The sequence below is a fragment of the Magnolia sinica genome, chromosome 2 (assembly GCF_029962835.1).
Source record: "Magnolia sinica isolate HGM2019 chromosome 2, MsV1, whole genome shotgun sequence".
Taxonomy (NCBI): domain Eukaryota; kingdom Viridiplantae; phylum Streptophyta; class Magnoliopsida; order Magnoliales; family Magnoliaceae; genus Magnolia; species Magnolia sinica.
The window spans coordinates 3,910,265-3,933,577 of NC_080574.1; the positions used below are offsets into that span (position 1 = coordinate 3,910,265).

At 40.5% G+C, this 23,313-nt stretch overlaps 2 protein-coding genes across 5 annotated transcripts; one reads left to right on the forward strand and one right to left on the reverse strand.

The window, feature by feature from the left end:
- Positions 1 to 1,320: 1,320 nt before the first annotated feature.
- LOC131232269 (exocyst complex component SEC6) lies at positions 1,321 to 17,989 on the forward strand. Of its 4 annotated transcripts, none has more exons than XM_058228508.1 (26): positions 1,321 to 1,478; positions 1,592 to 1,778; positions 2,474 to 2,512; positions 3,845 to 3,933; positions 4,135 to 4,225; positions 4,803 to 4,892; positions 5,022 to 5,101; positions 6,849 to 6,941; positions 7,116 to 7,142; positions 8,578 to 8,685; positions 9,610 to 9,745; positions 9,854 to 9,898; positions 10,480 to 10,535; positions 11,287 to 11,395; positions 11,823 to 11,963; positions 12,082 to 12,261; positions 12,594 to 12,677; positions 12,780 to 12,866; positions 13,045 to 13,089; positions 13,749 to 13,827; positions 15,013 to 15,082; positions 16,177 to 16,264; positions 16,386 to 16,475; positions 16,850 to 16,966; positions 17,140 to 17,202; positions 17,694 to 17,989. In XM_058228508.1, exons 2-26 carry the CDS (start codon positions 1,653 to 1,655, stop codon positions 17,823 to 17,825), a joined length of 2,265 nt encoding a protein of 754 aa, XP_058084491.1. In that variant the 5' UTR covers positions 1,321 to 1,478; positions 1,592 to 1,652; the 3' UTR covers positions 17,826 to 17,989. The 4 variants fall into 4 exon arrangements, with proteins under 4 accessions (XP_058084491.1, XP_058084510.1, XP_058084506.1 ...); XM_058228523.1 differs by having other exon boundaries at positions 1,326 to 1,478; positions 1,595 to 1,778; XM_058228516.1 differs by lacking the exon at positions 1,321 to 1,478 and having other exon boundaries at positions 1,485 to 1,778.
- Positions 17,990 to 19,707: 1,718 nt separating this feature from the next.
- Positions 19,708 to 21,179, reverse strand: LOC131225911 (protein MIZU-KUSSEI 1). Its single transcript, XM_058221524.1, has one exon. The coding sequence runs from the start codon at positions 21,143 to 21,145 to the stop codon at positions 20,387 to 20,389; it is 759 nt and encodes a 252-aa protein (XP_058077507.1). The 5' UTR covers positions 21,146 to 21,179; the 3' UTR covers positions 19,708 to 20,386.
- Between the last annotated feature and the right edge of the window lie 2,134 nt (positions 21,180 to 23,313).

The following is a 23,313-nucleotide window of genomic DNA, read 5'->3' on the forward strand; positions in this document are numbered from 1 at the left end:
GCAATCCAACCTTTTGATAACGTCAAGAAGATCTGGATGAAGGGAAATACGAATATCAGGTTTATCTAAAACTGCTGTTGCTCACAAAAAGCTTTTTAATGGTCATTCATTACCTTTTATAGTGTTATGGTCCACCTGAGATTTGGATCTTCTTAAGGTTTGGGTTCGTGTCTGAAAAACGGATGGACTGTATTGATATACAAAAAATACATCATGTGGGCCCCATTGTAACACCAGACGCGGCTTGCGTCCCACCCCGCCCGGACGGTAATCCATCCAGGCAGGGCTCTGTGGGGCCCACCGTGATGTAAGTGTTTTATCCACGCCGTTCAACACTTTTTTCAGATAATTTTAATACGTGAACTAAAAAATGAGGCAGGTCCAAGGCTTAAGTAGACCACAAAGTGGAGATTGAACGTCCACCATTAAAAACTCTGTGGAAGCCGGAGAAGTTTCGGATGAAGCCTATATCTGTATTTTCACTTCATCCACGTCTACATTACCTTGTGAATAGGTTGTATGGTAAAAAACATCACGTTGGCCCTTAGAAAGGTTTCAACGGTGGGTGTCATTATTAGTGTAGGTTCCCTTGGTGTGGTCCACTTAAGCCTCGTTTTTTGGTTCATATATTAAAGTTATCTGAAAATAGCGTTGAACAGCGTGGATAAAACATTTACATCACGGTGGACCCCACAGAGCCCTGCCCGGACGGGCGGGGTAGGACGCAATCCGCGTCCGGGTAACACCCACCGAGGTGTTACCCGCGTAACAGCTAATCCGCTCCCATAGGTACCATTCCTGCAGAGAAAATACGCGCGTATGGTCGTTAGATGGAGTATACATCTACTTAGCAAAATGAACGGCTGAGAGAATTTGACCAATGGTCGAAATTGAATGTACACTTGTGACCCCATCTGATGATCTCATCCACCCGACTTTTGAAACCTTACATCTACGGTGCAGCAATTGCCTTACAAACGGACCATTGAAATCATTGCGGGGCCACAGAAGCAGCGAGAATTGAATTCTTACCATTAAAGGAAGCGGATTGCGTATGAGTAAACTCTGCGGGGCCGCCGTGATGTATGTGTCTTATCCACACCTTTCATCTAGTTTTCCGGCTCATTGTTTGTATGAATGGTGGCATGGATATGGAAAAAAATTCATCAAGGTGGGCCCCACACGGTAAGGGTAACACTCACTAAGCTGTTACCCCGGTAGCAGCTAATCCGCTCCCGGATGGAAATCATGGAATCATCCAATCTGGGAAATTTTTGGGCCATAATCCATCTACGTTGGGAAAATCGGCAGATTAACGGTTTGATTCCCGAACCAAGGCCCCACTTGTCAGAACAGAAAACCCGCGCATCCAGCCGCGTGTCTTTTGATCTCTCTTTCTGATTTTTGCAACGGCAACGATGCAGCCGCGGGAAGAACGACACGAAAGCCGTTGCAGCTTCCTTCGCTTCGAATAACGCGTCAGCAACTCTCTCTCTCTCTCTCTAACCGTCTCTACAAAATCCATATCTTTATTTACTTCAATGCCCTCCGAAGAAAAATCAACTCATTATAACACACTTCTTCCATGTAGAAGTTTCCCTTTCTTTGCTTTGCGAGGTTGAGATTACTCTTAGAACAATCCAACGGCCGAGATGTTGCAAGATCTCGGCATCGAAGCCAATGAAGCTGCCGTACGAGAGGTGGCGAAGCTGCTGCCCTTGCCGGAGCTCTTGGCGTCCATCTATTCCATCAAATCCGACTACGTCCAGCGCCAACAGGTGTTGAATTCATTTGTTTTTTTGTTTCTTTCTCTTTCCTGAACTTGATGGACGGTTGATCGGGACTGTTGATCTAGTTTCCAATACTGTGGACGGTTGATGGTTCGAAAAACACACGGATTAGATTATCATGGACTTTTGACTGGTAGGAATTCTAGGGTCTCTCAGAAAATGTAGATTTCGATTAGGTACAGGATTCTGTACACGTGGCAAGCCGTTAATCTGATGGGGCCTACCATGGATGAGGGATGTTGCATAAATAGACTGTTAAGAGACAAACAAAGTCCACATTCAAAATAGGCCATAGATTGAAGGGTTAGGATCTTCTAGTCTGGGAGATTTTTGGGGCTTCCACAATCTACAATGTGGCCCATTGGATCAGCGGTGTAGATCACCACACATTGGCGCGAGATTTACAGAATCCTGTATCTCATTGGACTACAATTGCTGACCATCCAAAGCCTACAATTCCAATCAGCAGCTGACCTTCGAATGGACAGTAACAAACGTGAATGATAAATGGTCAAGATTCAAAAGGGTAAATTTGGGCCATCCACAGCATGGGCCAACTGATGGACCATCCCAGTCCCTTTGTCCCTGCCACATGGAAGATGGGCAGGGAATTTGTATGGGAATTTCAACATAAAAGGGTCTACAAAGTATGAATTTTCACATCTTGATGTCTCTTTGGTCAGGCAAACGACGGACAACTCAGTACGATGGTTGCAGAGCAGGTATGATCATTCTTATTTCTACCTCCATCATCAGTAAGAGTAGGTACCTATAACATTTCCCAGAAGAAGATTTTTACGGGTGTGTTTGGATGCATTATCGTATTGAATTTACAATTTTTAGTCCAATAAAGTGGAAATAACCAGATTACAATTTTGTTTCTTCTTCAATTCATGTTGAGCAATTCAGCTTCAAATTGCAATGAGACCACTTTCAAGTTGGAGTTGAATTGAACTGGAAATATTTCAATTCAAGAAAGAGTCACTGACCAGAGTTGAGCTCTATCCCAACTCTATTCATAATGGATGAGCTCCCAAACTGAGTTTACTATTGTTTCAAGTTGTGTAGAATTGCAACTAGGGTTTGGTTGTCATTAGGAATTAAGATGCTGCCAGCCCACTTTGGTCATTTCCTGTGTGATGGATTTGTGGATCACAATTCAGTTCAATTGAACATCCAAAAATGCCAAAGAAAACATCACCGAATTTTGACATTTCATCTTCATTGATGCATTCTGATGGTAGATCGATCATATATGTGTTAAAGGGGCCCAAGAATGGAGCCCACTTTGATTTTGGGGGCTGGATGTAAAATAGCCCCATATGCTGGGTATTTTGGGCATTGTAGGATTTTTAAAAACAAAACCAGAATTCAGTAGAACCATACTGCTCCATTACACATGGCAGGATTATCTTTCAAACAGGTCCAACTAGTGGGACCCACTATGGATGGAAATTAATTCACCCCCGTATCGCGTAACGGTCATGGCCGTTACCTATACGTATCGGCCTTTACGGGCGTATCGTTACGGATAAAGAACACCTTGCATCCACCCCACAATCCACATCATCGATTGAACTGAATATGTGTGCAATTTTATTATTTTATTATTTTATTTATTTATTTATTTATTTTAAACGCACGCGCACACACCCCACACACTCACGCCTTAGTGGAATTTCACCACCTATGGGTACTGGAACCCTTGACCCGGTGTTGAAACTCCTGAGAGTCTACCACCCAAGCAATTTAATTCACTTGAGCATCCAAATGCACCCCTAGTGTTGTCTCCTCTTAGTTATCTCACAGTAGACTTCCATTCACTACATCTCATTTGTTGCTTGTATTCTTTGTTGGACTTGAACCTTTCTCTCCCTTTCTGTTTGAAAAAGTATTTTCCTCAAGAATTTACTCCAGTACTCCAACTGAAACTGAGTAGTTACAAATTTCAATCTTTTTAACTTTTATTTTTTGCCTCACTTTTCAGTGTGTTTAGGACTAATCTTTGTTATTTTTGAAATAGTCTTTAACCAAATAACTATTCAATTCTGCAGGTTGGACAAGCACAATCTGGGCTAGAATCATTGGCCATGTCACAAAAGACGATAAACCAGCTCCGCGACAACTTTTTGTCCATCGAAAAGCATGTCCTTATCTTATATATTCTTTTATCATCTTTCATAGACCTCTTTTTCAAAAAAAAAAAAAAAACATCTTTCGTATATATGAAATTCAGTAGTAGCTTTCTTTTGATGTTAGAGAAATCGATAGGTCTCATATTCTCTATTTGGAACCGATGTTTTGTATTGATTACATGTGGTTTTCGGACATTCTGATGTGCCAGATTGTGTCAAGAATGCCAAACACTGATTCAAAACCATGATCAGATAAAACTCCTCAGCAATGCTAGGAACAACTTGAACACTACTCTGAAGGTTGGTTTGGTGTAGGTTTCTTACTATCATGATTGTATGGTATACAGCTCTAGAGCAGGCACGCACATCCCCTCACGTGGCCACTGATCATGCTTCTGGACACCCTATCTGCGCATCTGGTGGATTGGTATTCACAAAAAAATAATAAATAATAAATAAATTATTCAGTGTTTCACTCATCAGGCAGGCCAGATGTGCACTGAACGTACACCATTCATAATCTTTTTAAACCAGTCATTGTCTTCATACATGCATGGCCCACCTGATTAGTTGACCTGCTTGATTTGTTGGGTCTAGTTATCTACATGGTGGTGGGCCTACCTAATGCATGCATGGCTTGGGTGTCCAGATGTAGAGTTGCAACTGGGCATAACAAAACTGGATCCATATATACTCTGGAAACAATTGCATAGCATCATAGCAGTAGTTAACTTCCTTGTTTTTCTCTAAATTTGGTTTGGAAACATGATTTTTCGGCATCTGCGGATGTGGACATCAAAATTTGTTCTTGTTAGGATTCCTATGTTTCTGGTCACAATTATTATGTTGTTCTAATTAGCACATTTAATGGATGTAGGATGTAGAGGGAATGATGTCAATTTCTGTTGAAGCTGCCGAAGCACATAATTCTCTTAGTGACGATAAAGAACTAATTCGTACATATGAGGTATACTCTTTTGCTGTAATTTCTTTCCTGAACCCAATATTTTAATACTGCTTTCCATAAGTTTCAGTTTGATACCATTTCTAATGCTAGTTTTAAAATTTGTGTGTGTTCTGCCTATGTTTGAGATAGAGATTAACAGCACTTGATGGTAAGAGGAGGTTCGCATTAGCAGCGGTGGCATCTCACAAGGAGGAGGTTGGGAGGCTTAGGTTAGCACATGAATGCTTGCCCTTATATGCTTATTATAGTCTGTCCTGCTGTCCTATATACATATGGGAACAGCACATGTGCAAGATCCATGATATTCATCAGGTGCAGAACACCATCAATATCTTGTCCCAAAACTCATGCCACTGCACTCTTCAGATAGGCCACACTTGTATGTTGAATATGGACTATGGGTTAATTTTGTTTCTACTGCTCGTAACTTCTTTTTTTAATGTCGTGGCCCACCTTGGGATCCACCTGATGATCAGCATGAATATTGCTCATGTGTGTGCCAAGATGCCATGTGCAAGAGGCGACTGCCGCAAAAGTTTACTTGCACGAGTTCACTTAGCATTCCTTGGTGGTTTCATGGTGAGTTGGAACTCCACAATTGTCATACTGTCTGAAACCTTGAATGACCAGGACCAGATGCCTTGACAGTCTGTTCTAGTCCAAAACCGAATGATCTAGTTCGTAACAGAAAGGCTGATCAACTTGATCTACGATGACTCAAAACAGGAATGGCAGTTTGTCGTTCATATAAACAGGAAACTCCAAGTGCAGATTTGAGTCTTAGATAGTCCTAATCTGTGTTGTGCTGACAAAATCAACAATGCATCTGCAATGATTCGTTGAATATGTTGGTTTCATCTACATCCCATCTGCATGCTACGTTAGCATGTACCATGAAATATACGGTATTATACAATATTTAGTGCTATGGAGAAATGATCAACTACACACTATCCCGCAAAAAAAAAAAAAAAAGATCACCTACACACCACTGCATGCAACGTTAGTGAGAAGCTCCCTCTTTCCTACCAACGGATCATGTTTAGGACATCCGGCCACACAAAATGTGGCCGATTCATGAAATCATCCCTCATGAAAGTGAAGACGATTCACTCATCAGGTGGGTCACACCTATACGTTGAGTCAGACCATTGGACATCCATTGATATGTATTTCTTGCTGGATAGGTGGATTTGCCTGCTTTTTAAGCCAGGTTATTGTCATGGTGAGGCCAACCTTTTGCGAAGCATGGATCCTACAAATGTGAGACGTTGGTGGGAAAAGAGCAGTCTGCATTGTAACATAGAGCACAGTGGGCTGCAGGTCTCAATACTAATATATTAATTGTATCACAGAATATACTCTGTAGTACATGACATAACTGCATTGATAAAATGCTATGTTTTGTATCCATGTAAACATAGGCTGTCATATTTTTAGAAAATTGCAAACATGCTTGGGATGTCTTTTGTTTGCTAGACTAGAAAATTAGCGAATTGCAAACATGCTTACTTTGCCTATATAAATGCTTGAATACCACAATAGACCTAATTTCAAATTTCAAAATGTCCCAATTAATTGCATCAATCCCAATTGAGTCCCTAATTTTCGGACTGGTTTATATCAGTCTAAACCTGGTAGCTATTATCAAACTTACACAGCACTTTTGAGGTCTGATAACATACACCTAAACGGATATGGCTCACATGGATCAGCTCGGATCCTGCATGGACATCTCTATACGTTTTCCCACATGTCATCAAAAGTCTCTGGCTGTGCATTTCCTGCTGATGGATTAATAATTTTCTAGCTTTTTTTTTTTGGTGGTTTTAGCATCTACAATTTATCATTGTTCCATTTCACGGTTGAAAGTCTCTTTAGCACAATGCTTGTCGTGCCATTTATTTATGTAAATGTTTCATTAATAGACTTCTTTTAATGTCAAACTTTTGGTAGAGAATATTTTGAAGATGTTGATCGGACCTGGGAGACATTTGAAAAGACATTATGGAGCCATATTTCCAACTTCTATAAACTTGCAAAAGAAAGGTATTGTGTTTTTTCTTGAGAATATATGGTGAGGTTCGCCCTTGCATTTTTAAAATAGTGTTATATCTTCCAGGCATTCAATTTCTTCTTCATCATAATTATGCGGTTTGTTCTATGACTCATAGGCTTCTTCTGATGCTGTGCATCATGTGTGCTTGTTGGTTTGTTTTGTAGCCCTCAGACTTTGGTCCGAGCTCTGAGGTATATGAGCCATGATCCTTCAAATGTTTCCATGTATTTTTATTTTCTTTTTCTTTTTCTTACACCTGATTTTAGTTCTTTGAGATCACTCTAGGGGAATCATTTGATATAACTACAGACACCTGTTTGATCTGTAGGTTGCAACTAATTTGACCTCTATGATAAAAACCAATGTAGCCTAGAAAATAAAGCATGTCCTTTTCCCAATTCACACATGAATCTGAAGGTGCCTTCATTGTCCACATTCATCATGGCTTCTTCTTCTTCTTCTTCTTTAACGTGGAGAATGTGCATATGCTGGATGCTTAGCAGGAAGTTTGTGTGTGTGTGTGTGTGTGTGTGTGTATCTCTTTTGGAAACCACTTTGGAAAATTTTGCTAGAGTTACTGGCACTTGTTCTGCTTGTCACGTTTAAGTTCCATGCCATTAGTATTTAATTCTGTACTTTATTAGCATTAACCAAAAACTTAAAGTCTGAAGAAAGCAAATCAAAATTTTTTATAAAAAAAATCAACATATTTGTGGAAAACTTTAAAATGCCATCGTGTCTTTCAATCATCATCATCTAAGCCTTATCCGGATCGATTGGGTTGGCTACATGAATGTTGTTCCGCCATTCCACTCTATCAAGGGCCAAACCTTCAATTAGACCATAGGTCATCAAGTCTTTTCTTACCATCTCCATCCATGACCTTTTGGGCCTTCCCCTTGCCCATTTAGAGCCTTCAACTTTTACTAACTCACTCCTAACCGGCGCAACCCTTGGTATCCATTGCACCTGACCAAACCATCTAAGTCTACTTTCCCTTATCTTCTTACCTATTGGTGCTACTCCTAGCTTCCCTTGAATGCATTCATTTCTAATTTTATCCTTCCTCGAATGGCCACTCATCCATCTCAACATCCTCATTTCAGCTACACATCCTATGAACATGTTGTTCCTTAACTATCCTATAAAATCTCCCTTTCAGTTTGAGTGGTACACAACGATCACATAAAACTCCAAAGGCACATATCTATTCTTCCACCCAGCTTGAATTCTATGGGCAACATCCTTCTCAATCTCTCCACGCTTATGCATTATTGACCCAATGTATCAAAAGTGATTACAATGAAAATTAATGTTACAATCAGTTGTCATGCATAGCTGATAATTTCACATGGTACTTAACTCTGACCAACACTTTTCAAATGAAGAACCAGTACTGAAGATGTTTAATAAACTTCTGCTGCAGTTTATTGTTGAAACTCTATCGTCTTAACAGCTTATGACATGTGAAGATTCCGTGAAGCACTTCTAGATTTGTTGGGATAGATTTGTGTGTGTGTGTGTGTGTGAATCTACACCACTGAATGACATGTATACGGCATGGTGCATGAAGTTTGATTATGTTTTTATGATGTTGATCTACTTATTCAAAATTCCTTTCAACAGGGTAGTTGAAATGCAAGAGATCATAGACCAACAGCTGGCTGAGGAAGCAGCTGAGGCTGAAGGAGGTGGTGCCATGGCATCAATTACAAATCCCCGTCGAACTGCCAAGTAATTATTACAAAGAAATCTTCATTAAATTATATCTATGTGCACAGACCACCTATTATCTGGTGTTGTTCCACTTTAGCAAAAATGTGAAGATTTTTTTCTTTTAGTCTGAATTCCATGGTTCTGTTATTAATTACATCCCATGATATCATTTGAGACTGCATTTTCAGTAATTGTTACTTGTACATGAAGAATTACACCTGTACTGAAAATTAAAATGAGCACAAAAATTTTCCTATACTTTGTGGAAATGATATTTGATATTGATCTGATGAGTTTCTCAATGATCACTGAAATTTTCTATGAAATTTGCTTGCCATTCTCTGTTTCTCATTTCTACCCTGATTACTCATAATATAATAAATGACAGTCTGGAAAGATTATTAAAATGGAGAAAGCTTAATTCGAGACCCGTGCTTGGATGGGATTGCTGAGGGCTTCTTGTATGACAATGATTTCCATCACTGTATCATATTACTTTGCAGGACTTCATCTCTATTCATCATGCTTTGATAGGGTTGACCTTATGATATCTTGTATAGGCAGGTAGATTTAATTGATGCATGACACATTTATGTTATTAGTGTTTAGTATTTTAATCTGCTTAAAGCATGCTTGAGTATAAATAGTATTGTTTATGTAGAAACCATTCAAATCTATAATTTTTTGTACCTATTACAAGGTCTTTAGTTTTAGTTGCCAGACGCATGATTTCAGCATCTGAGGTCCATTCACCCATTTCATATTTTACTGAATCCTTTTCAAATCCAACCCCTGTCTTTTTCTCTATATACCTTTGCCAAATGACATGTTTCAACTTTCATATCATTTTTTATTTTTTATTTTACTTTGGGGGTTTTCATTATTTAAAGTCTCTAAAGTGAATGCGTCATGTTTGTATGATGCAACTTTATAATTGTGCAGAAAGTCCACTGGGGCAACAGCTTCTCCTAGAAACGCAATGCAAGAGAAGAAGGGCCAGGGGAAAGGTTTCAAAGACAAATGCTATGAGCAAATTGGGAAAACTGTTGAAGCACGGTTTGACAAGCTGTTGTCGGAGGTACTTGACAGGTTGACATTAGTAGGAAGGAATCATGGTCCCTATCTTGTTTGTGGATGACCTTCCCACCTGTTATGCAACATTCTAAGGGTAACTTGTGCATTGCAGCTTGTTTTTGAGGATCTAAAAGTTGCTTTGGAGGAAGCTAAAACGGTATGCCCAGATAACCGTAAGCAATCAGTTTATTTCTCTTGGATATTCTTCAGCAATATGTTGCTTCTCCTATGGCTATCATGGTTCCCCCAATCCTTGTCTCAAACTCACTAAGTTTTCAACTCCAAGTTAACTTGATTGCATTGTACTTTGCTGAAAAGTTGTACAAAAAATCACAAATATGAAAAAACTATAAAACTATACAGAAGCTTAGTCAAAATAATATCCTTAGTGGCTAAAACTTGTCACAGTTTGGCCTATTGATTAAACTCTCAAAGTTGTCTAATTGACTACTGAAATCATCTCGTTACTAATGACTGTACGGAGGAAAATGGACATTACAAAAGAGCTAGTAAAGATCTTCCTTTTCCCTCTCAAACTTCAAGTTACATAGCTACTGTGAATAGGTTTTCTATTTTTCTACTAAGGTTAAATTTGATAACCATGTTGTTGAAGTGAAAAGATTATATTTAGAATCATTGGTTGTGGTCATTCTATTTTGAAATGTGTTAAAGTTCTTGGTAAATGTGATGTATGCGACTGTTTGTGACTCTATTTAGTTCTCTGATGTTGACTTCTAGATTGGTGAGGAGCTTGGCGATATTTATGACTACGTGGCTCCTTGTTTTCCTCCTAGGTTCGTCCTGTGGACTAGTGATTGCTTCATTCTTTGAACTGGGTACCTCATGTGCTTGCTTTTTCTTCCATTTAGTTACTGCACTGTGTAATTAGAACTTCAGCAGTCTCGCTTGGACACCAATGTGGCCATTGTGTTTGGATCATCATCTTTTATGTCATTTCTATCTCTTGGTTATCTCCCCTTTGTTGGAGTTCGAATTGAATTCCAATCTGGTTATTGGAGTTCGGATTATCATCCATTTACAACATGTATATGCCCATGCAGATTCTAGTCTAAAACTGCCCTCATCACTTATATTTCATGTAGTGCGTTTGGATTGTATCCACTAGAATGAAACTTTCATATTTTATTGGGCCCTTTCTTCCCCAAAAGGACTTTTACTAGAGCAGATTAAATTTCTTTCATCATTCATATGCATCTCAAGAATACGGAGTACTTGGTGGAAAATTCCTTAAGAGTGGTTTGAGACATACCTCTCTTAGTTCCTTTTTGTACAAGAACTGCTAGTGAAGTAGCTTATTTGTTCAGGATACAGTGGAGGCAATTAAGTTTACTGTTTAATCAGAATGATTAGATGAAATATCTGTTAGTGAACTTTTTCCCTCTGATTCCATGCTGCATATTTGTGCTGTAGAAAAAATCCTGGTAATGATCTGATTCATGTTTAAGAGTTGACACAAGCGTCCTTTGATTTTCTAATATTTTTTCCATGTAATGAATCACAGTGATTCCTTCTTCATGCTTGTAGATATGAAATCTTCCAACTCATGGTTAATCTCTACACCGAGAGGTTTATTCAGATGCTTCGACTGCTCAGTGACAGGGCTGATAATCTAACAAATATAGAAATTCTAAAGGTGCACTCTCATGTTTAACTATCAATCTCATTGTAAGAAAATTTGAAGTAACAAATATGCTCTTTCATTGTAATCAAAGGAGCCTTTTCATTGCTTGAACATCACATCCATGCAATTACAATGAAATTTTCTTTTGTCGTTACTTCGTATCCAAGTTTATTAATTAAGGGCCTGTTTGTGTGAAGGGAGAATCCCAACTATTTCATTTTTTATCTAAAAGGATTTGATTCTGAAGAAGCAACATTTTGTATTCTCCAAACCATTCCACGCGCAAACTGCTTTTCTCTGATTATTTGTTTCATCTTCTGCTCAAAACAAAACACACAGGGACTATCCTATCCAATCTGATCAACTGCCCCCACCCAAACAGGTCGAATTTCTGGCATCGATGTGATTTCTCATTAAGAATCTAATTCCTTGCATGCAGGTAACTGGTTGGGTAGTTGAATACCAAGATAATCTGATTGGACTTGGTGTCGATGAGTCTTTAGCCCAAGTTTGTTCAGAGAGTGGTGCAATGGATCCTCTTATGAATGCATACGTTGAACGGATGCAAGCGACCACAAGGGTAAATTTTTCACTATCTTGTGAATTGAATATGATATTAATTAACAAGAAGAAGAAAAGCACTTTGATTGTGCTTCTCCATTTAATGTTTTCTCTTCTGTTCTTTGTGCTTTCTGTAGAAATGGTACATGAATATTCTAGAGGCTGATAAGGTACAACCACCAAAGAAAACAGATGATGGGAAGCTATACACACCAGCTGCTGTTGATTTATTTAGGATTTTGGGGGAGCAGGTGCAAATTGTTCGTGAGAATAGCACTGATGTCATGTTGTATCGAATTGCTCTTGCCCTTATTCAGGTAAGTAAAATTTATCATAAAATTTATCGTGGTCAGTGCTTACTGTTAAATACCAGTGGTCATGCTTACTGTTAAATGCCGGTGAGCTTTGGTTGATTTTTTTTTTTTCCTTCCCTCATAGTCCTCCAATAGAATGGTCTGGATTGCAAGACTGGTGCAATATTTGGGGTATGACCCATCCAAAGTACAGCCTACCTAATGATTGGTTTGGATCTCATATACATTCGCTATGTGAACAAAAGCAAGTCACTGATAGGTTAAGCAACAGTATATGAAAACGATATAGTTTGGCCCTTATAATGTGAATAGCTAACTCATGTTTTTTTCTTTAGGTAATGATTGATTTTCAAGCAGCTGAGCAGAAGAGACTTGATGAACCAGCTTCTGAATTGGCTTTAGAGCCTTTGTGTGCAATGGTATGCAGGTTTGGAATCTTCATCAAGCATGCAAAAACTTTAGTTTGAGCATGCATATGCGTTTATTTCTATATTTATGTTGTGTATTTTTCTTTGTATCAGATCAACAACAATCTGCGCTGCTATGACCTTGCAATGGAACTGAGCAACAGTACTGTGGAGGCTCTTCCGCAGAACTATGCCGAGCAGGTCATGCTTTACACCCTCCCCCTCCCCCTCTCCCCATCCCTCCCTTTGTTTGTTTTTTTTCGGTTGCCTTCCATCTTCTATTTTCTTTTTTGCACAAACTTCATGGAGTTTTTTGGCATTCAGAGTGCTTGATTATGCTTTTGTTTTCACTTTTAGTGAATTTGTTTTTTGTTTGCAGATAAACTTTGAGGATACTTGCAAAGGTTTCCTTGAGGTTGCAAAGGTTGGAAAAAGTTCATCTTTTTATCTACTCTACTGCAACGCCAACTGCACACTATCCTAATTTTCTCCATGCCTCATTTTGTGCACGAGGAGCTGTCTTTTGAACTTAATAAAAGATTTTGTTAGTTGATTTAACCAATTTCTCTAAAACTCAAGCCATTGGAGGATGGTGTATCAATGTATATCAAGGGACTGTAACACTCCCCCACACGTGTGGTGTGGAACTGTGCACGGGATCATACTAGGCAAGAGTGGAAGAACACTAACAACTCACACCATAAACAGCCCCCTGTGGGAGAATACATTGGGGAGGCATATTTGCTGCTCCTAGGATTCAAACACAAGACCTTCCTCTATGATAGCATGTTAAATAACCACTTTCTCTAAAAGCTTGAGCCGCTAGAGGATGGTGTATCAATGCATATCAATGGACTTTAAAACTAGTGTTGATTTGCTTGACATAGCCCAACCTGGCCTGCTGACAGCCCTAGATTTCACAATATATGTTTCTCTAGCACACCAATGTGGTTTCCATTTTTCTGATTAAAACGTTGAGTGTGCAAGTCACATTGAAACATTCAAAGAAGTTACGGCATGACTTTTCCACCTTCAAGGTTGCAGGCCCCACTGTTGTATGTTTTGTTGGTTTCTTGGTGACAGGAAGCTGTACACCTAACTGTTAATGTTATTTTTGAAGACCCTGGAGTCCAGGAGTTACTGGCCAAGCTTTACCAAAAAGGTATTTTTTAGCACCTCATGTCATCCATTCATATATAATACAATTCAGAAAAACTTGTCTTTATTAGGATTTTTTCTTACCCTTCGGAAAAAAAAAATGGTCCCCATTTTTCCATCTGTACATCTGTATGTATAGTATAAGTTTCAGTGGACCAAATTGCTCGGACAGGATTATCATGGATGCATACATTAGAACATAAGTAGCCTGATTATCTAAGAATCAATCTTCACGTAGAGCATAGTTTCTTGCAAAAAAAGCTGATTGAAAGATGGAATTACCTGTCAACTGAATGGTGGATATTGATAATGGTGTTATTATTATAGAATTCTCAGGCTGATGTTGATGCAAGGAAAACCTAAGGGATGTAAGGTTGCTGCTATCTGTGAGGTATTATATGATCATTGATGAGAGTTTTTTCTGGTATAATCAGTTTCCAGTTAGTGTAAGCGAGGCCCATAGTTCAGTGATCCAAACCACTGATATGATGGGCCTCACCTTGGATAACCTATGAACCAAACATCCTGCATCGGAAGATCACAGCCATCGAATATTTGTGCTTGCGTGGTCGAATGTGGACCATTGCTGTATTTCTTTCTAACCATCTATGCTAGTCACCAGTTAAAATGTTAAGAGTTTTCCTATCTGGGAGATTTCTGGTGTTAACACGTGGGTTGTAGCCTTCGAACTTTCCACTCAGTGGCTTAGATGTATGTGGAGTCACTAGACCATACGATGATTCTAAGCTTCTAATATTTTGTTCAAATAAATGATAGATGTTTTATTGGATTCTCTGTGTATGTTCCAACATCAGGCTTACTGAAATCAAGAATGCCACCGATTTGTTCTTATGAAATTTCAGTCATTTTTTACTGTTCTTTTGATAACTTATCTAAATAGAAAGAAAGAAAAAAGTTGCAGTATCACTTACTGCTGCTGCTGCTGCTGTATCAGAATCTTACATTGGACCACATGCATTAGATGGAAAAACTGAGCTTCCATGCTGTACTTGGATCTTCTTTTGAGAGAATTGCTACAGAACATTAACAATTCTATCCATTTGTATGGTGTTAACATGCTATTTCATATGTATTTTATTAATGATTTTGTAACTTCAGTTAGAATTATTCGAAGCTTATGATTTTCTCACCAATTTGCTTCTGATTCCTGGCTTTTCTCACATTTCAGACTGGTCCGAAGGTATGGTTACTGAGTACCTAGTCGCAACCTTTGGCGACTATTACACAGATGTAAAGATGTAAGATTTCTCTTCCTACATAGTCAATGCATATAGTGGATTAGAAACACATAAACACATATTGGATTATCACATTCTGTAACTCTTTTCCACCATATCAGTCAAATGCCTGTTCTGTGTCAGTCTGCTAGTAAATACATGTCAAATCCTAATTGTTCTGATTTTATGATTTTGCACTCGGTTTGGAATAATATGATCATACTCCCTCCCTCCCTCCCTCTCTGTCTGTGCAGTTCCTTTATGCAATATGAAGGGTGCATTTGGAGATTAAGAGGGAAATCAATGCAATAACAACACCCTTTGCCATTGTTTTCTTCTTCCCTTTTCTCCTCTGCCTTGGAGGAACATCCACATACAACATTGTATGTGAACTTTCACATACAATGCTTTCTTTCCTGGAAATGTGTCACTCACATAATGATCAACCAAGGGGGGAAACAAGGATGGTCCACTCATCAGGCTTGCTACACCATCAAAATAACTGGACAGTTGATGGTCTGACTCTTGACTCAATGTGTGGTTCTAGTTTACCTAATGAGTGCATTGGTCCAATTTTCAACTTGGGTGATCTCTGGTGTGGCCCACCATTCACACACCTCTGATGTTCTTCACAAGTGACATGTTGACAGAAAAGAAAGTCTCGTCTGTGAAAATTAACATAGAATGTTGTATCTGAATATGTTTCACCTTGAAGGTAAAAACAGCAACGTTGAATAAAAGTCATTGTGTTGCGCTACCTTTAGGGAAAGAAAAAATGAAGTGGTAAAATATTTGGCTCAGAACCAAACATATCCCCCACCATTTTCCTCAACTAAGAGAGCACAATTGCTGAGGTGACATGCCTCGGGCCCGAAGGAAAGTTTTCTTGGATATTGAGAGCTGCTTTCTTCTGTAGTCTCCAAACTCAGCCTAAAACAAGTTTCTTATTGGTACAACTCTTACTTGTGTGATATAAGTATTCCATGCCAATTTATGAAGGCTATCATGCCATCAATCCAATGCCAGTATTGCCCACTTTTATTCTCTTTGTCATGGATATAGTAAAATTCCGTTCCCGTTTGTTGAAGCTTGCCCGTTACTGTTTCCTCTCTAAGGTACATTGAAGAAAGATCATTCAGGAGGTTTGTTGAAGCTTGCCTGGAGCAAACAGTTATTCTTTATGTTGACCATCTCTTATCACAGGTTTATTATTGTACCATCTTTTAAAGTACTCCATTTTCATTTCTCGTCATGCTTTATCATTGAAATCCTCTTGCTTTCTTTCTATGACATGTTCTTCTCTCGATGACTGTTGTGTTGCTAGAGGAATTACATCAAGGAAGAAACAATCGAGCGGATGAAGCTCGATGAAGAGATCCTCACGGAATTCTTTAGGGAGTACATCAATGCATCGGTGAGCTACACCCCCTTGTTTAAGAATATTGAGGTCTGGTGTCGATGATTTGAAGACCAAGATTTTCTGGAAGAAGAGCATGCAACTTTGTGCATCATCCGTTGGGACAATCTGCCTGTGAAGCCCGTCAAAAGAACCTGAACTAGAACTTCCTTGCAAATCAGTATGGTCAACTCATCAGTTTGGGTAAACATGTACTGAAGCAATGGACAGTTAAAAGTTTTTGCATGCTGCCCACATTTAACGTACATGTGTGGCCCACTCGATGACTGAACGAATCAGATTTTTTGGGCCAGTTTATCTCGTAGTTGGTGTTTCCCTCTCTTCTCGATTGAATTGATACTTATTTCCACAGTGTGTGAGTTTTATAACAGAAAGTTGAAAACAGAGTGAGCGTTATGAGTGAGTTACGTGAGCTTGCTTCAGCTGAAAGCCTGGACACCTTCACTCTCATTTACACCAACATACTCGAACATCACCCTGATTGCCCGGTAAGTAATGTCAGCCCATATTAAAACCTGCATCTTCTTTCCATTGTATGATAGTAATATAAAACCTTTATGGGTGATATGGACTTCTTGTACCACATTGGACAGTCCAACATTTTTGTAATGTGACCCAACCCAATTTTTTGAAGTCTGATCCATACATGGAATTTTCACAGCCTGATGTTGTCGAGAAGCTGGTGGGATTGCGAGAAGGAATACCACGGAAGGATGCCAAAGAGGTAATAACACCCCTTGATATCAACCTCACTACACCACCGTCATACTCAAACATTAATGGGAAGTGCGTTAAAGCAAAATATGAATGTTAGATTCTGCATCATAGAAGTTATATGCAACTTCATCCTCACTGTGCACATAGCTCACGTATCTAGTGATCAGGGATGTTGATGGTGTCTGCCCACACATGAACTAGGCTATAGGCAAAAAACCAGTCATTGGACAACCCTGAATGTCCTGTTACTGGGAATTTTGCTGGTGACTGGGGACATCTGCTCTGTCTCAAGCTGACCACTCCTTTTCCAGGCCACTTGCTGAATAGCTACCAAAGTCTAGCACCGTTCGTTTTTGTGATATGGTCCATCCACTTGGTGGCCACCAAATAAATGTTCCTGATCGCATGCTTCTTTTACTTCCCAAATGATTTGGGATTGTTAAGAGGGGTTCCTTCAATATAACAATGGTGTTTTCTTCTGTATTTTTTTTGCAATAGGTTGTACAAGATTGCAAGGAAATATATGAGAACTCTCTTGTAGATGGCAGGCCGACAAAGACAGGTTTTGTCTTCGGAAAGGTGAAATGCCTCTCGGCTTCCAAAGCTTCTCTTTGGAGGAAGCTGACTTAATTGTTCTTTCTATGCAATCTTTTATGATTGGGAAATGCTAGTAAATCTGAACTTTTCTGTCAATGTACTTGCAATACTAAGAACAACCAAAACATGGACGGCACATACTTGATTTTGGTTAATGGCCTCACTGGTTTGTGTTTAAATAACTGAGCTTTTTTCTTTCTTTTTCATGTATCATTTCATTGCCAGTGTCTGGAAACTCTAACTGAAGGCAACCAGCTTGTCCCAAGCCCAAACTTCTAGAGAGAGTATATTTTGTATTCACATTCAGTGCTCCCTTGGGACACTGCATCTTTCTTGAATTAGGATTATTCTTAATAAAAGAGGGTTAGAGAGCACTCTAGCTCTCTATTACCATTTTCTTTCACAAAATCTTCTTCTCGTCTTCTTCTAAAACATGGTATCAGAGCTGGGATTTTATTGACCCTAGATCATATACTTACCTCCATCCCTCTTTCTCCTCCCTTTCCTTTAAAGAAGATACAATCCCTCTCCTTCCCTCTTTCTTCTCTTCCCTTTCCTTTAAAGAAGATACAATCCCTCTCCTTCCCTTTCTTCTATTCCCTTTCCTTTGAAGAAGATACAATCCCTCTCCTTCCCTTTCTTCTATTCCCTTTCCTTTTAAGAAGACACACAGGATCACATTCACATTGGATGTACAAGGTCTGGACCCTTAATCCAGTGGGCAAAACCCTGGATGGGCCACAGCCTAAGACCATACCAATCAAAATTTCTTTAGCCAAAAATCGTTTACTTTCCAAGCTAGCCAATCATGCCACATTTCCCATTCAGTGGAAACATAAGTTCCTGTGATTCCTAACAAACTGAACAAACCACATTTCCACCCCCCCTTAAAGTTGTTGTCATCACCATTACAGGGGTAATTTGGTCATCCGGGGGTTTTTTTCGCAATTGCTTCTTCCTATTCTGTGCCAAGCAGATTACTGTTGTGAGGCTGGAACTAATAATTTTAGGGGCTGGAAAAAACCATTTCAAATTTTTTGTGTTTAACTGCACTTGTGTGATCTAAAAAAATCCTACTGAAGTTCAAAGTTCGCAGTCCATCACTTGCCAATCATGCAGCGCATTCAGTTCATTGTTGTCATACATATGTTGCTAACACCTAACTGCTACAATCAACACATGGAGGAAGCACAACTTGGGATGCATTGGAAGCTGGATTAATTAACTTAATACAGTGTCTTTCAGATTAGAAAAATCAAAACACCATTAGTGAACATAGGCGTGTGTGGTTCATTGATTGAGACCGTTTATCGTATGCACTACCCCAGCGTGGATGGGGATGCACCAAAATCTCCCAGACCGGAGGATCCCAAAACCAACTTTCTCGGTAGGGCAGTTGGTCACTATACTTGTGGAAACTGATATTATATTCACCATCATATATCACTGTTACTGACTAAAAAGATTAAAACAATGAGGCCGGATCCTCATGCAACTAGCTGCACGTCCGTCCGGGTCATCCACCATGAAAATGGGACACCAGTCATCCACCATGAAAATCAGGCCAGCCCAATAATCAAGCACGCCACACCATTGGAGACAATGGACACGGCCCAAAACATGTAAGTTTTATAGGCATACGTATTAGTTTTATTAGCATATGAAAATTATTTAGACGTATATGAATAGATTTTACATGCATATGAATAAGTATTGTAGATTAAGCTTACTGTACAACAGTTGTCGTGGATCCATCCCCTTGAAACATCCTTAGTCGAAGAAAATTTTCCGTATTTAAATTGGTAACTTGGTAACATTTGAGACTGATGAATACGACGGTGGGGCCCTCTTCAGCTCTTACCATATGTCAAAATGGAGATTGCGAGAATGAGTGGGGCATGTTGGGAATGAAAATGCATCCACACCAAACATGAAACTGTGATCTTAGACATGTCCCTACTTTTACTTGGATCGTTGAAATAAGACCGTATATACAACAAAAACAAAAAGGGGATAGAAAAGCTCTCAATTTAAATATCTAAACTACACTTGATTGATGGACTGATCTCCAACAGGCAATGGTACCATAACTTGCCTCTATGTACCATCTTTCCATCCAAAATGCCTCTTTTCTCGCAAATCAGTACCATGAAAGTGTTAGGCCACGCTCATGAAGATAACCTTTCTCGAAAATCAGGATGATCCAATCACTAGGTGCACCACGCTTGTATGTTGAGTCAAACTGTCAGTTGTCAATGGCAAGGCCCACCTGATGAGCGGACTAGCCTGATTTTTTTACCATGTGACCTTCATGGAGGATCCCACCTCTTTAATGGCACTGATGTTCTACACAAGTGGCATGTTGGCAGGAAAGATGATACATTACCACAGGTTGCGGTAGCTTGCCTGAAGGTGATCAGCTCTCTTGATGGAATGTTGCCCTGGGCCATGTCAAAACCCTTTCACATTTCCATGCACGTACCACCATTCACCTCTCACTCACACCAGCCTAGGATGTCCCTGGGCCATTCCATCGCCAATGGCCCATTGATCTCTCACAGCCGTACAAAATTATAGTCCAATGACCGTCCTGCTTACAGCCGTACAAAGAAGATACTGAGCTCAGGCCCGTTGCTCCCGTCCGGGCTAAGCATGTAGAGTGTCTCGGAGTCTTTGGACCCGACAACGCGTTCAAAATGGGCCCGCATATACGCCAACTCGCCCTCAGGGCCCTCGGATTCGGAATTCCCTGGAAGAACACCAGCACCCATGGACACCGGCTTGAGGAGCTCCATGACGCTGAGGTCCTCCTCAGTCGCCTCTCTTTTCACTCCATAACCACTCTTCTTCCCGTTGCAGTACATGGTCCACATGGGCTCGTCGAGGAGCTTCATCTTGTCTTTCTCTGACCGCTTCTCGCACTCGAGGGCAATCCGTACCATGCCAGAGCTCATCTCCTTCTGGAGGACGTTGGTCTGCATGGCGAGCTCAACGACGAGAGTCGGGAGGCACTTTGGGGCCTCTTGCATCGACAGGCTCACCCGCCCTTTGCGGTAGCCGAACAGGGTGCCGGTGACTCGAGTTCCTGACATGTTGCGGCGGTTCTCCGGCACGGAACCTGTGATGGTCGGGAGCTTGCATGCGGGCGTGAAGATAGGGAACGTCCGGAAGACGGACCGGAAGAGCCTGAACACCTTCACTGACTTGGGTCTCTTCTTATGGGTTGGTTGAAGGAGGGACCCCATTGGCCGAGGTAGCGACGGCGGGGATGGTGGCGTGGGTGGAATCGATTTTGCTGGTGGATCCCGCTCTTCTGATTCGGGCATTGGCTCCGCCATGATTGGGCCCCACATTAGAACGAGCTACAGGAAGAAGCCATGAGAGAGAGGAGAGAGGGAGAGAGAGAGGTTAGTTAAGTTAGTTAGGTATATTTCAGGAATCTGTTATAATTCAAGAGGAGTTAGTTAACATTGGTTGGTGTGGTGGGCCAGGGCGGTTTGGGAATCCGAATTCATGGGCCGCTCTACAACGATCACATGCTACTTTTTGCCAGGTCGACCATCCATTGCTGCTGCAGGCACAAATGGTCAATTTTTGTGGGTCCCACCTGAACACTTCCCAATATGTGGATAGCCTGGCCTCATTGCTCCACGATGCTGAGATCTTCATGAACCGTCTCAATCTCAACGCGAAATGGTTAATGGCCCAAAATCGTGAGCGAAATCAGACGGTCAAAATCAACCCATCAGTTTGATTCCTGGGTTATGGCCCATTCACCGTGGGCCAGCAACTTGAATGGCATGGATTGTTGTACACGTATGGCACATGCACAGTGGATTTGTGCTTGAGTATGGTCTGTGCAGCGTATCTATAAAATCTTTGACCAGGTTTACTAAAGCCCACGCGCGTGTACAGTGATTCTGGTTTTTTTTTTTTTCTGCACGGATTCACACCCACGCACTCACACCACCGTCGGATTTCACCACAGTAAGTATCGAACCCATGATATAACTCTTATGAATCTACCACCGACGCATGAGTGAGACCCTTCACACGTATATGCGAGCGTCGCAGACAGGCAATATCCAAACCATCCATTGGGTCCTGCCCAGTGGAGGGTTGTCAATGGACCGGGAGGGCCCGTTAGACTTTCAAGTTTGGGGTCGTCCTTGGTCTCAACTACTGGGCCTAACGACTGCAAACGGGCCCAAACATAAGCCCGTGTATTAACAGGCCGGGCTCCATCACATATTAGATAATAAGAGCCAGTCAGCCAGGCCGAAACCCAAACCATAGTGGCCTTTTTATGGCCAAACGAGTAGTCTACGTCCTTTATAAAAAAAAAAAGGGAATGGCCGAGCCTGGGCCCATCAGAATCAATTTTGAAATACACCCGACCAAAATCTAGGCCTATTGCCAGTTATGGCCCGGGCCTGACTCGAGCCTAGACATTACATAGCTGTTTGGGATTGGACAGATCTCTACCCGGCCCGTTGAGAACCTTGGCTTGTGAATGTTCTTTCAAATTCCGTACGGGTTAGAAAACTTCCTCCAGTTTTCTACGGCCGTACATTTGTGTACGAAATTGTAGCCCTCCTGAATAATGGACTCAACTGATTCTTGTTCAAGAGCATCTAAATAGTGGTACCCCTCTGATGGACGGACTGGATCTCACACCTGTATTCAGCGAGAAAACATATGTGGCGTTACACTCACGCCTGTGGACAGCGAGAAAAGTTCAAAAAATAGTAAAATAGGAAAAAAAAAAAAAAAAAAAAAAACAGTGCACTCCGGTTGTTAAAAAAAATACCAATCAGTGTAGTACACGTGGCATATAATTCATGCCAGTCCAAATCGTTCAAGCTATGGGCTCGAAAGTGGACAGACAATAATGAAAGAAACACGCAGATTGAAATTGACCGTTAAGGAGAAATTGTTCAGTGGTTCAAATTTAATGGGTGAAATCTGACAGTTATGATCATCAGGTAAGTGCGGTTTGTGGCCACAGAATATACGAAATGAGGCCCACCGATTGGACAGTTGAATATATGGATGAACGACAACCCAACCGTTCCTAGATCAGAAGATCCTGGCCATCCAATCTTTGGCCTTTTTCAGTTGAGGGTAGACTGATGTGTGATTTCTGAACCATTAATTTGCAGGTCACCAAACTCGGCATTGATCTTCCAATTGGTAGTATGGTATGCCACCAATTCAACGGTGCGGATCCTGTAAGATGGACACATGTATGCCTAACCGACAAGTCCTCTGCCACACAAGTCACGACCGGACATCCATTTAACATGCAACTCTGCTCGCTTTAATTAGTTGAGATAGACGAGGGAGTCAGCCATTTTGTGGAAACACGTGCCAATTTAGCACACATGTGCAAATCGGACAAATTCATCATGTCACATGTCAACTCATGAGGTGATGTTGTGAAAACCACTGTCGCCAAAGATTATGAAATTGTATTAAGGCATCTGTCAAATTATTGCCGACAGTAGCTCGTACATTTTTC